The sequence below is a fragment of the Lethenteron reissneri genome, chromosome 32 (genome assembly GCF_015708825.2).
Source record: "Lethenteron reissneri isolate LAM-NWPU_2019-01 chromosome 32, ASM1570882v1, whole genome shotgun sequence".
NCBI lineage: Eukaryota > Metazoa > Chordata > Hyperoartia > Petromyzontiformes > Petromyzontidae > Lethenteron > Lethenteron reissneri.
In genome coordinates this window covers 10,877,397-10,890,464 of record NC_083810.1, presented here as the reverse complement: position 1 = coordinate 10,890,464, position 13,068 = coordinate 10,877,397, and the positions used below count along the sequence as shown (strand labels likewise).

General features: G+C 44.3%; 1 protein-coding gene across 5 annotated transcripts in view; it reads left to right on the top strand.

The window, feature by feature from the left end:
* SUPT20H (SPT20 homolog, SAGA complex component) overlaps positions 1-12,160 on the top strand; it is a 33,897-nt gene extending 21,737 nt beyond the window's left edge. For 2 of the 5 annotated variants that reach the window (XM_061563979.1, XM_061563978.1), the window contains 4 exons: positions 3,371-3,475; positions 5,711-5,843; positions 8,109-8,218; positions 10,833-12,160. In XM_061563979.1, coding sequence (XP_061419963.1) covers positions 3,371-3,475; positions 5,711-5,843; positions 8,109-8,218; positions 10,833-11,075 — 591 coding nt within the window. In that variant the 3' untranslated portion in view covers positions 11,076-12,160. Of the gene's footprint in view, positions 1-3,370; positions 3,476-5,710; positions 5,844-8,108; positions 8,337-10,832 lie in introns of those variants that run through there. The other 3 variants (XM_061563980.1, XM_061563981.1, XR_009756001.1) reach the window with 2 other exon arrangements.
* Positions 12,161-13,068: the final 908 nt, after the last annotated feature.

Genomic DNA, 13,068 nt, shown 5'->3' with positions numbered 1-13,068 from the left:
ATGTTCGTGCATGCGTGCACACTCATCCGTGGCGTGCGGTAGTGCAGCAGTTAGCGGCGACCCGAGTTCGATTCCCGCTCATGACCTACACCAGTGACGATTATCTGAACCGTTCTTGGGCCTCCTCTAGGTCGACCCAGCCTCAAAATAAGTACCTGGTGTGATATGTACACATCGTCACTCGGGAGACAAAGACGGCCAGGTGTGGTGCTGGCCACCCACCCCCTCGTGTGCTGTGCCGGCCTTCATAAGTGTTCGCTAACAGCACTTGCCCCAACCGTCTGTTAAGGCTATACGGGGGTACCTTTGTCTTTGCATGCTCATCCACTTTTCTTGCCTGCTGAAACCTCTGTTCCCTTGCAGGGCATGACAAATTACATATTCCAATATCCGTGACAACCAACGTTTTACGGTTGGATGATCAAACATAATGGGATGCTTTTGTCAGGGACCACGAGGGCATATTTTTTTGCTTGCTGCAAAACATTCCCTTCATGGAAATAGAGAAAGAAAATAAGATTAATTCAATTACTTCAAATTACTCTTATTTAAAAACAAAAATGAATGCTTTTATCAACTCCATTCGGAAGCATCCGAATGGTTTCTTTTTATTCGGTAAACAAAAAATAATACAAAGCTGTTTTTCCCTCCTCAGTTGCATTCGTTTTTTTCTTGCACGGCGCGAGACACCAACACCCCACGTGGATGGCAACGCCACGTTCATCCCGCAGGGCAGGACAGCTCGGCATTGAGGGCACGGGCATGATTGGCAGCAAATTGCCATAATGGGCAAAGCAAGCGGAGGCTTGTTTCTAGCGTGGCGATTTATCCCGGAATGAAATCTCAACTCTGTCGACCATTGCAATCACACGGCTTTCTGTGTCAGCAACGCCCTGCTTGCTAATCTGTTGGCGCAATTAACCTTGGAACCAAGCGGCGTGCCGTGTAGCAATACCGCACGTTCCTTTTTAAATCCTTTATATTAAGTTCGCTTGCTTGCGTGCTTGCTTGCTTACGACCGTGCAAATCTTTCGGTCGTTTTTTAACCCACTTCCCGTGATCCAATCGAGCTGACATTTTCCACACAGACTCGTTGTGCGAGACAATTAATGTTCGTGAAAAAAAATTCCCAAAATTTTACACTTTTTAGGCAAAAAAATTTTATTTTACATATATTCAAATAGAACTCATTCATAGCTTTGGCTGAACGTCACAGTATAAGAGCCCAGAGCGTAACCCCTCCACAGGCCGTGGCGGAGTAGCGCAGTTGGTAGCGCCCTCGCTTCCCATGCCAAAGGTCGCGGGATCGATCCCCGCGTCCTCCACAGGCGAATATATTTTTTAATCCTTTATATTAAGTTCGCTGCCACGCATATAAAGGATTTATAGTGAAAAACTTTGTTTTTACGGGTTATACTTATTCATTTTCGGCCGCACGCATTGCAGCTTTGTGTGTTTGGTGGCGTCTGTTCTTGGGCAGCTTTCAAATACGATCTGAAAGAGTGATACAAGGGACAGCCCTGAATTGGCAACATGCCACTCGTTTAATATTATTCGCAGCTTAAATTTCTCGCAGAAGTTAGCTACGCAGGTCCAATACATGTGTACGCTCTTTCAGATAACATTTTAAATGACTGGAACAAGCTGGATTCGCTCTATTATTATTTTAGCAATGGATGGAAACGCATGTCTCTCCGTTGAGAATTACTGTTAGGGAGCCTGGTTTTAGTTAGTTGTGTCCTTGGAGAACTCTTGGAGACATTTTGTCTTATCCTGCCTTCCCCAGTGCCATCATTATCCCATTGATTCCCTGACCTTTATCGGATGTCATCTGTTCAAAACTTCCACTATATTTCGGAAACAACGGACACCACGGTTACTTTCTTTCGTTTACCAGTGTTTTTTCTCAGTTTGCTTTCATTGCCACGAAGAGCACTGTATTAGTTGTTCTAAAAATATTTATAGTGCAGTACTTTGAGGGAAAAAAACTTTTTCTTTTTAAGCAAATGACATCTCAATGGCATTGTAAAATCCAAAAGTTGTATTCACATTTATCTGTGTTCTACAATGCATGATGTGATCGCCTGTGTTAGTTTTGTATTTGACTGAACTCATTCCAATAATTATTGGCAAACTGCTGCGGTATAGTGGATGGGTCTTCACAGCTGATATGGACGATCAGCCCTCTTATAGATTTGCATTATAATGAGAAAGGCTGGATTTAATGAAACATTACTTTAACACGGCAAGTCGGTCGCAATCCACCATCACGTTTTGTTTTGGCATGAATATCAACGAGATATCCAATACCACAACATTTATTGCATTTTTGGTTTGTATGTGTGCGTGATTTTTATCACCGTGCTTTTATCATTGTGTAGTTATGGTTAGGTAAAAGTACCATTGACAAACGTGCATTGTTGTGTCGCTCACAACAGAGCCAGAAAATAAAAAAAGCATGCCATAATAAAACGTAGATGGAATGGGTCATTTACATGTTAAATATCATTACGATTTCAACAGTATTTAACTTCTGTTTTCGTGGTCGGGTCATAACGCATGGAGATTAATATACACCCCGGCCTCATTTAATATTGATGTGGCTCCTGCTTGATCCTGCTGCGTGCCTTTAATTGAATAATTAAGAGTTTTACTGTGCTTCATACCCACCGGTCACAGCTCACGTGGTGGGCTTCGTGAAATGTCAAAGCACTCACCGGCTTGCTGCATGCCTCGGCTCTTGGCAAAGGAAAAGACGCAACGCAAAAATCACTCGCCTCTTATTTTGTCGACACTCACCCAGGCCTGCGTGTGTACTGGTCTGACCAATATGGTGGTTTTGGAGGTCCGCTGAAGAGATAAAATACTTTTAAATCACAGCTTTGCTCTCCATCGTAGCGCCACGTCGATGTCAAAGTATCGACATGTTGAAGCGTATGCGAGTGACGTCACGTTGACATCACTCGAGTACGGTAATGGCTCGATTGTAACGAATTTCACAAAAAGACAACTTCGTGACCTACTTGTCTCTCAATAGGCAACCTCTTCAAATGTAAACTTACAAGTGCAACGACTGTGCAAAAGACTGGCCACTCACGCATTGGTCTTCACAGCCACAGTCGCACACACAAGTCATGATACCATTGGCAGCGTCACCTTTGTTCACGAAATTACGACAACAACCATAATGGCCCGCGCTTGGCCAGAACATCAAAGTGTTTACCCCAGTAATAAAACTTCAAACCTGTGTTAGACAGCTCTGGGTTGCGTCTTCCTGTAAACCAAAGTCGTTGGGTTTACGTCTTTCGTGTGTGACCAGCGCTTGTTGGCGCGTCGCTCACACCGTGGCTTGTCGCGTCTTCCTCCTCAGGCGCCGTTCATCTTCAACTCTCAGCTGCAGCAGTTCCACGCCCAGCAGCAAGCCGGGCAGCCCTCCCCGGGGCACTCCCTCTCTGCTGCCCAGCCGACTGACCAGGTGATGCCGCAGTACATTAGGCAGTGCACGTTTACCCCAGGGATGAATTAGTCGTTCGAGGCGTCAGGGTCCGGGACTCTATTACACCATGTCGGATCCAGTGGAAGTTTGTCATTTGGGGCCGATAGAAATATAAAAACGTAGAATAAGAAACCTCGGCAATAGTCAGCTGCTCCTTATGAAGATGATAATCTGCTTACACCCACCTCCCTGCACCTCTCTTTCTCACTATCCAGAGGCTGAGAAGACAAACAAATATTTATGGGGGGGAAAAAATATGAAGAAAAAAATACTGTTCAGCCTTGTGGAGGCTTCAAATTATAGTTAAAGTGTACTGTCCATTAACTGCTGCAATCAGTCCAGTGTGTAATAATGTAAAATATCAGTCCTTGGTCAGTCCACCGCTGGATAAAAGCCACCCACTCCATGACGGCCATGGGTTTTTTTTACCATTCTTTTTCACGGTTGTCAGTGCAGCTTGGTGAAGGGGGAGGGAGGCTAGGAACGGTTCAGATATCAATCTCCACTGATGTTAGCCATGGCTGGGAATCAAACTCAGGTTGTTAGGTTCGTAGCACAGTGAACGGTTCCACTGTGCCTTTGCTCCACCCCAGGTGTGGGCCAAACTCGCAAATTGGGAAATCATCTCAGTGGGCTTTGCCTGGTAGGCTGGTTTGGTCGTATTTGTATGTGTTTGGGTGATTTGTAAAGCTTTCTTGTGCTTTGCACTTCTATCATATTTTTTTGTGTTTGTTGTTGAAACGTTCTTACCCCATGCCCGACTGGACATCTGTGAGAAAGAGCTTTATAGCTCATCGGATTCCTCCAGTATAAATACATATTCTGTTCTGATCTCTGTGCATCTCCTGTGCTCTGCACTCACTCCCCATGCTGTCCTCAACTCCTCCCCTCTCACCCCTTTTCCCTTCTCACCCGCGCACCTTCTCCTGACCTCCGTGGCCATTCTTTATCTGGTTTTGTGTTAAGTTTTCCTTGAGGACGAAAATTGCTTGGCCGCACAAAGTCACCTTCAGTCGGTACGGTTAATGAAAATCTTCCGTCGATAGGTTTCTGCAGTAAAAAAAAATAGTTCGGCTTGTTTGTTTTGTATTCTAATACCGTCTTCTGACCATTAATTTATAAACACTGCAGTTGGTCGTCACGCATCTTAATTCAGCATTTAAGCCGTATCACGTTCTCATAAACTATAAATTCCCTTCACTGCCGCCTCCACCTGCTCGCAAAAAAAATTAACAGCGGGACAGGATTAGGAATCTGGATGTGAATATAACCGCACATTCCCACCTCCCTCTAATGAAATTATCAGCAAGAGAATTAACTCTGGGTGCCAACTTAACCCTTTCCCATTCTGAGACGACTGCAAGTTTATGGTGGGGTCTCGATCACCGCAAATTTTTTGAATGTGCAAGCAGTTCAACATTAATTTTATTTAGAGAGTTGTTTTTTAAGACATTATTCTCATTGCAGAGAACCGTAGCGACACGACTGCCCTCTACGATAGCTGAGCGCCAAACTGTGCCACATGCCCTCCCGCATTGCCTTGTAGGAGCCTCGGTATTTTTTTTTAGTTTTTCTTCTGGTTCCGTTACAATGACGTACACTTACGCTACGACGGAGCACAAACCCGTGATTTTAAAGTATTTTACCTCTTCAGTGGAGCTCCAAACCCACCACATTGATCACTTACGTCATCGGAATGGAATCGGAAGAAAAACGAAACGGGAAAGGGGTTAATACCAGACAAGCTGTTCACTCTTGACTTAAAGCTTTCGTGACTGCAGGAATTCATATTCTTTGGGTCTTTCGGTAAAGTCACGTAGATAGGTTCAAATTAATAATAATAAAATAAACCAAAAACTACGACGTTTCGATCACAACACAAGCGAACGTCATCAGGAGAAAAAAAGAGGGGGAAAGCTGCAGCTTATTAATTTGAACCTATCTACGTGACTTTACCGAAAGACCCAAATAAGAAGCTGTTCAATGTTACGCTCCAAAAGGAATTCGACCTTCAAATGTTTGCTGCAAAAACCTGGCACGTTTAAAAATAGGTGATTTGGCATATGGTGGTGGTGGCGATTGTGTCTGCGAAGAATTGAACTTGGGAGCCATTACTGCGTCGTCTTGGCCGCGTTCGCGGTGGATGGCGGGAGTGCTTTCGAGTTTGCCCCTGAGAAGGCAGGCTTCCTAATCCCCCGGGCTCATCTCTGGCAGGGTCTGGAGGCATGCGCTTCGAGCCAAGATCAGCAAGCGCTGGCGGCGGCAGCTGCGGCGGCGGCACAGCAGACAGCCGTCATTAGCCTGGCAGGGGTTGGGAGCTTCATGACTTCTCCCCAGCAAGCCACAGGTGCCACCTCCCTCTGCCCGTTCGCTGCCCTCCACACCTCGCTGCCCCCCCTCCCCCTTCCCGCCTGTCGTCCGCTGTCCAGCGGCGTAGCCGCGGCACCTTCGTCTTCCTCCTGCAATGTGCTGCACATCCAATTAGACCCGTCGCGTTATATTCCAATAAGCCGACACCCCCCCCCCCCCCCGTGTTGCCCCCCCCCCTCCGGCCGTGTAATGGCTTTCTATTTTTAACTTGGTCATAATCTTTATCGGTCTTTCCATATCCACTCCTTGGGCAGAGATTTACGTTTTGGAAATCAATTATAAGATGTTTGTAAATGTTGATAACACCAGGTGTTTCTAAAGGTCTCATTCGATTGTACGAGGCTATTAATTGTACAGCAGTTTGAGGTCGTTTGAAAAAGCTACACACACGCGCACACACACTCGGTCGTAGTATGACGATGTTATATGAGTTTCATACATCCAAACCTCCACGTGTCTGTCACGGTATATTGGTTATGCACTTCACATTGACATTTGAGAGGCCCCTTTCATGTAGAGCATCTCAGCTGTGATTATTGTGAATTCTGTTGTGTTCGCTTGAAGATTACTCAAGCACGTAAGGAATATGCTACTAGCAATTTCAACCACATTTCAAAGTACCGTCTTAATTATAATTCTTCTTAACATGTATGCTTTCGCTACCAGTATTCATAATAAATGTTTTTGGATTAGATCGCGTAAGTATAAATGTGTCGTCACCTTCCACCACCCGACACAGCCAGTAATGTTTGTCACGTAAACAACGCGCCAATTAGTTACTCCTTCAGCCCACCGGTGTGTTGGAGAGTAATCCACAACATTTACAATGCTGCGTAACTAACGGGCACGTTGTTTACGTGACAAACCTTACTGGCCGTGTCGGGTGGTGGAAGGTTTCGACACATTTATACTTACGCGATCTAACCCAAAAACCTTGATGTATAATTATTCTAAACAGATGATACCTATATTGTCTTCTAAGGCTTGATAATGTTACAGAGTTATTGAGATGCGGTTGTATTTAAACGCTTTATACATGTAAATTGTATCTCCATATTTCAGCGCGGTATTAGAAGTCACTTGCATTTTAAATTACTCATAAGCCTTTCATGGTTTGTCTTTGTCTAGCCATGTACGTCAACTGAATTTCCATCCATTCTCATAAAAGCAAGCATTTTGAAAATTCTCAGAATCCTTTTCACGCGTGAAGTTGACATTTCCAATTGTGGTTAATTAATTGCCTCTCAATCGCATTTCATGATTTACACATTTAGACTTGCAGCTAAACTTTTACCTTTCTTTGTGCAGTAGATCTTAATAAGTAAATGCTTTTTTACATTTATACACTTGTAGGTGTAGTGATTCACTGCCCTACCATTTAATTAAATTGTCACAATTCAGTTAATTGGAAGTACTCCATTTGACAGTTCTACAACCACACTGGTCACTGTGGATTGGTCAAGGCAGGGGTGCATAGAAGTACAGTACAGAAATGGTTGTGCTACACCACTGTCTCCTGCCCCACCACATAGCACCTCTTGTCTTGTTAACACAACCGATTTGCTGTGCACAGCTATGCGACTATTACATTGTTAATACTGCTCGGATGTGTTTATGGGTTGGTCAGCTTTATGTCCGACGTTTGGGACGTCGTTCCAATCAACACGTGGTACAACCTAAAAGCACATCAGAGTCGCACATCACTCAGTTTGCTAGTTCTTCGTGTATACACAGTCAGCAGTGACAATCATAGTTAAACACAGATGAGCCGACCTTGCGCTGCTCAGAGATGCCAGGACTATCATTTTGAGCATGGAGAGGATGTGGGGGGCGGGGTTATGTACGTTGTCAAGACGTTAACTACCTCACCTGGTATATACAGGAGGTTGGGGGTTCGATGCCGACCCTGACGCCTGTATATTTGGAGTTTGTGTGTTCTCGCCGTTGTCGCGTGGATTCTTCTCTGGGTCCTCCGGTTTTTCCCTCCACATTTATAAACGTGTGTTTAGAGTAATTTGGCTGCTATAAATTTCCACGCGATAAACCACTTCGTTGAGCTATCATTTGTGGTCAGGTTGCTTCTGAAAAAGAGCTACATAGCTCAGTGGGCCTGACCTGGTTTACTTTTGTTTATATTGAACTTCTTTCGCACACCGTATACAGACAACCGTGCTAGTCAGGAGGTGCGTGGCGCAAGTCTGCTTCGCACCGCATCGCTAACTTGCGTTTCTCCCCTTTGCAGTCCTGACACAGCTGAGCTCTGCCTCGGCCAGGCCGGGCCAGCGAGTGCAGCTCAGCCCCATCCTCCAGCAGCAGCAACAACAACACCAGCAGCAGCAGCAGCAGATACAAGTAATCCCGCAGCTTGGCTTCCAATTCACACCTCCCAAAAATACCCACCTCCAAAAGTAGAGAGCGCCTGGCGGGGAGAGCGAGCGCCGGAGAGAGAGAGAGACGTCCCGTCACCGAGGTGCTGCAGAGAGTACACCAGCCGTGCACGGCCGCGTCTTATCCGTCTTCCTGGGCTTTTTTGAGCTGCACAAATCGGGCTGCTGCTGCGTTTGCCTCACTCACCCTCGCCCGTCTGCTTGTTGGGGGGAAAGGGTGCTGTTTTGTGTGATCCGGCGGTCAGTTTCTGGAGTAAGCCGGGCCCCTTTTGTGGGTGCAAAATTTTGTTTTAGTATTACGATAATTATTACTGTTTTTTTTATTAACCCTCGTGCACTAACATCTAAACTGTGCGTGTATGTATGCGTGTTGCGCTCATTAACTTGACACTAATTGCAAAAAAATGTTAAGCGAATGTACATTTTTGATTGTCATGAATTTTTAACGCCGATCGATTATTCTTGCTTTACATTTTATCTGTCGTGTTGCAGATTAAACTTTTGTGTTTTTTTTTTTTAAAGAACATTTTCGGAGCTCGCATGCAATGAGAGAGATTCCTTCACAAGCGCGTGGCGGAGTTAGGATAATTGTTAAATCCCTGCACACTGCTTTGTTGATTCTTCCATTGCATGTCACGGCACAGCATGCCGATTGGTTGCCTAAAGGTTTAATGCATTGAAAGGAAGGGGATGCTGCCGTTGAGGTATATTGGTTATCGCACTGGACTTGCAATTGAGAGGTCACCGGTTTTATCCAGTCTCCCGGCCAGCCACCACCAGTTGAAACAATGGGGTACATTTCTTAACACATATATAATGGGTACAACCACAGTTTTGTTGGTAAGCAAGCAGGTCATGTCTGGCCAGTGTAACAGAGTGAAGCAAATGCCTTCTGCTGGCAGGGGTGTGTGTAAGCATTTGCAGGGCTGCATCTTTACCTTTTTGCCTGCCAGCAGTGGAATAATCAACATTGTATGCACAAGCTGTATGCTGCTCACAGCAGGGAAATATTGACAGTAGTTATCATGCACCCTTAGGGTGGATGTAGAGGAAGATCTTTAAGGCAGAATCGCCTCCATGGTAAATGGTGCATACCCAAGATTGACAATTGCCAGACCATGCCGTCACTGCTGTGTGTACCCACGCTTTCCGAAGGGGTGTTTTATATTTATTGATACAACTTTGAATCCATCACTTGTTTCCAAGAACCGAATATTGTGGGAATGGTCACAATGTTTCCTTTTTATTCCATGAGAATTTTACAATGTTTAACTGCTTCTGTAATCTATGTATTATTATACACACATTGTTCATCGTGCCAGATTATCAAAGGGATATGCATGTGTTTATGTGCCTGCCTGTGCCATTCCACCTTTGCTTCAGATTTGTTATTCCATGTGCATCTGTCCTTTTGCCAATGCGTACTACACCTTTGAAGCTTGGATATATATAAGAAAAATATATAAATATTAAATATTTGGATTTTAAAAGTGTGATGTCAATGTGACTTTAGTTGTGGTGCATGACAATGGATTTTTTTTTTCAAACCACATTCACGGGTGACTCACCACACGTTTGAACGCCAAACATCTGTCAAAATATTCCTCGCGCAATAGAGATCTGCTGCTTGGTTGAGCATCATACAGCTGTACCCACTTGCCTGTGACTTTAACCCCGTTGGATGTATCTTGTCCGTCACTAATCCAGTGTTGTCTTGTGTTTCCTCTAGGGAGGTAACATGTGAAGAATACTTAGCCAATCACTACAGCCTGTCACATGATTAATTTATATTTTTGTCACAATGTGATTTTTGTATTATTCTCTTTTTAAGAACGTAAACCACTGTGCGGAGCTTGAATTCTGAGAAGGGTTTCATTTCTGGGGCGAAGAGGTTGTTGTCACCTTGTTTTTTGGTAATTTCCTTGACCCAAAATCAAGTGGATGCTGCCATGAATTTTATGATGGAGTCAATCTTTGAATTCTGAATTATCGTCTTGTTGGAGTGTATTCTCGTGAATTGAAACTGGGCATAAAGGTTTTCTGGCGTTTCCCCTGGCACCAAAGTGTATCGACTGACAACGATAAATCTTCAGCAGAGGAAACCTGTGAAATTTAACAACGCAATCTAAAATAACAAACGTTTTCATTTTATGGTTGTTTTCTTTATTTCATCTTCATGGCGTCACTTTCAAGTAAAAGTGAATTATCCATTGGAAGGTTAAGCCTCATGGTGATTAACAGCTAAGTTTACTACACACTGGTTTACGTTTTTCGTCCTCGTCTCGAATTTTTAATACTCATTTAAATTTCAAATTTTACTGACTAAGAAGCTGCCGTCCCAACACTAACATGTTTTGTCATGTCCCTTCTTCCTTCACCCTTCCACCCACCCTTACCCACCCCTTAATCCACCCGCCATTTCACCCTCCCACTCACTCCTCCATCCGTCCACCCCTCCCACTCACCCCACTCACCCCTGCCACCCACCATCCACCATTATCCTCATCTCCCTCTCTCCCTGACCTGTTCCCACCACGACCACTTGCCATGCAACCTAACCAAAACCATGGTCGCTGTAGCAATACGCAGCAGCCTTTCAGAAGCAGTTCTTTCAGCAGAGGGCCATCGCAGCTGCACAACTACACCGTCTGCAGCAGCAGCAACAGCAGCACCAGCAACAACAGCAGCAGCAACAGCAACAACAGCAGCAACAGCAGCAGATGCAGCAGCTGCGTCAGCAGCAGCAGCAAGCTACCACCGGGACAGGGGGGCAGCCCAAAAGCAAAAAGAAAAGAGGAATAACCACACCTCCCCGCACGTGACTGACGGTGCACAATGCACCACCATCTTCGCTCTGACCCGCATGAGTTCCATTGTAGAGTCTTGAAATTGTGAAGAGTTCTGGATAGGCGGGAATGTACAGTATTATCAGTGAGCTCTTCATCTTTTAAATTATCTGAAATACAAACACATGCCCCATTGTATTGTTAAGTATTTTTTGTTTGTACTTCGTAATTTAAGTATTCCCACTGTACATAATACGAGCTTGTATATTGAATTGGCCCTTAGGTGGAATCTTGTGACGATGCTTTTGAGAAAATGTAACCGGGCTGCCGTGCCTGCAAAAAGGAGTCTTGGAAAACAGGTCCACGTGCTTCCAAAATAGCTTTCTCTCGCTCTCTGCAGGTTGACTTGCAAAGTGGTGTCTTCAAAAGGGACGGGATATTTATTCACAGTGACAGCAGTTTGAGCAAAGCTTTGCAGTAACCGTCTGGAATAAATTGCGTCTCGAAAATCTTTGGAGGCTCTCCAAAGTCGATCAAAATGCTTTTCACTTTTGCCCTTAAAGCTGCCTTTGCAACTTTGTACCTACATTGTAGGTCCGCACGTGGTCTGTCCACTTGATGGATATATCGTAATTAGATGCTGTGTTTTGTACTTTTACAATTGAAATGTGTGCGCGCGCGTGTGTGCCCATTAGTTTCAACAGAATGTTTATTGAAGGTGTATAGTATCTAAAGTTTGAGGTGGAAAGCATAGAAATAAAGGGAAATATAAGTGCTGATTGTAAAGGTGCAGTATGCTGTCAACGAGTGCAACGTTTTAATCAACGTTTTAAAATGTACAGTACGCTGTATATGGTATTAAAAAAGGCGCATTTAAAAAACATGTTTTATACTTTGGCCTTACTGTCAAATTACATACAATTTTCATTTTTACTACATATACATCCTGTATGTACGTCGCAAGCAGATGAGTTATGGTTAATCTCTTGTGTTTTGTTTAGAGTAGGGATGAGCACGTGTTTCTGGATATACTATTTTAAGCTTACATTATATTGGTGTGATTGTGTGGGATATTTTTTGTTCTACTAAAACGATAGTATAAATAAAACAAAGAAAACATGCTGGCTTGTGTAAAAAACAATTCTATATAATAAAATGCAAGGTCATAGTTGCCCCCCCCCCCCCCGCCTTCCAATGATGCGTCGCATATAGACTTTATGTATGACAATATCGCGATAGTGACTTTAATAAAGGAGGACACGTGACAAGTCGTACAGATGGCGGTGGTGGGGGGGAAGCAGTGAGAATTAACAAGATTATCGTCTATTCTGAGTCTCAAATGACTTCCAAGTCTTTTGATAGAGTGACCTGCATGCGCGTGTATAAAATCACTGTGATCTGTGTTCATTATAAGCATGTTCCCCAGATGATTAGCAGCACGCTGTTTCCAGATTACACCCCGTAGGCTTGCGCAGGACGTGTGAATGGTATACAGACTAGGCGTTCCGTAAGCCTGGTAAATTACAGCATACAAAATATGAAGTTTTCAAATCCTTTCAAACCCCGGTTGCAGTGCAATAACTAACATCTTTGGGTGCCTGGGCGAAGAGAACAATCGATGTCTCGAGGAAGACGAGACCTCGTTGCAAACTCTCGCTCACAGCAACCCAGCAGTCACTATCGCCGTATCGAGTCGGGGATTTGCTGTTCAAATGGGCGTCGACACGGTGTTCGTGTCCTGGTAACAATCCTGTCGGAGCCAGTGGTGGACATTCCCAATTCCTATGGAGGGGGTGGGGGGGGGTCTTATCCGTAGGGGACAACAATTATTGACTTCCCCACAAATTGCCACGTTTTTTTAATCCTTTATATTAAGTTCGTTTGCTTGCTTGCGCGCTTACGACCGTGCAAATTTTTCGGTCGTTTTTTAACCCACTTCCCGTGATCCAATCGAGCTGACATTTTGCACACAGACTCGTTGTGCGTGACAATTAATTTTCGTGAAATTTTTTTCCAAAATGTTACACTT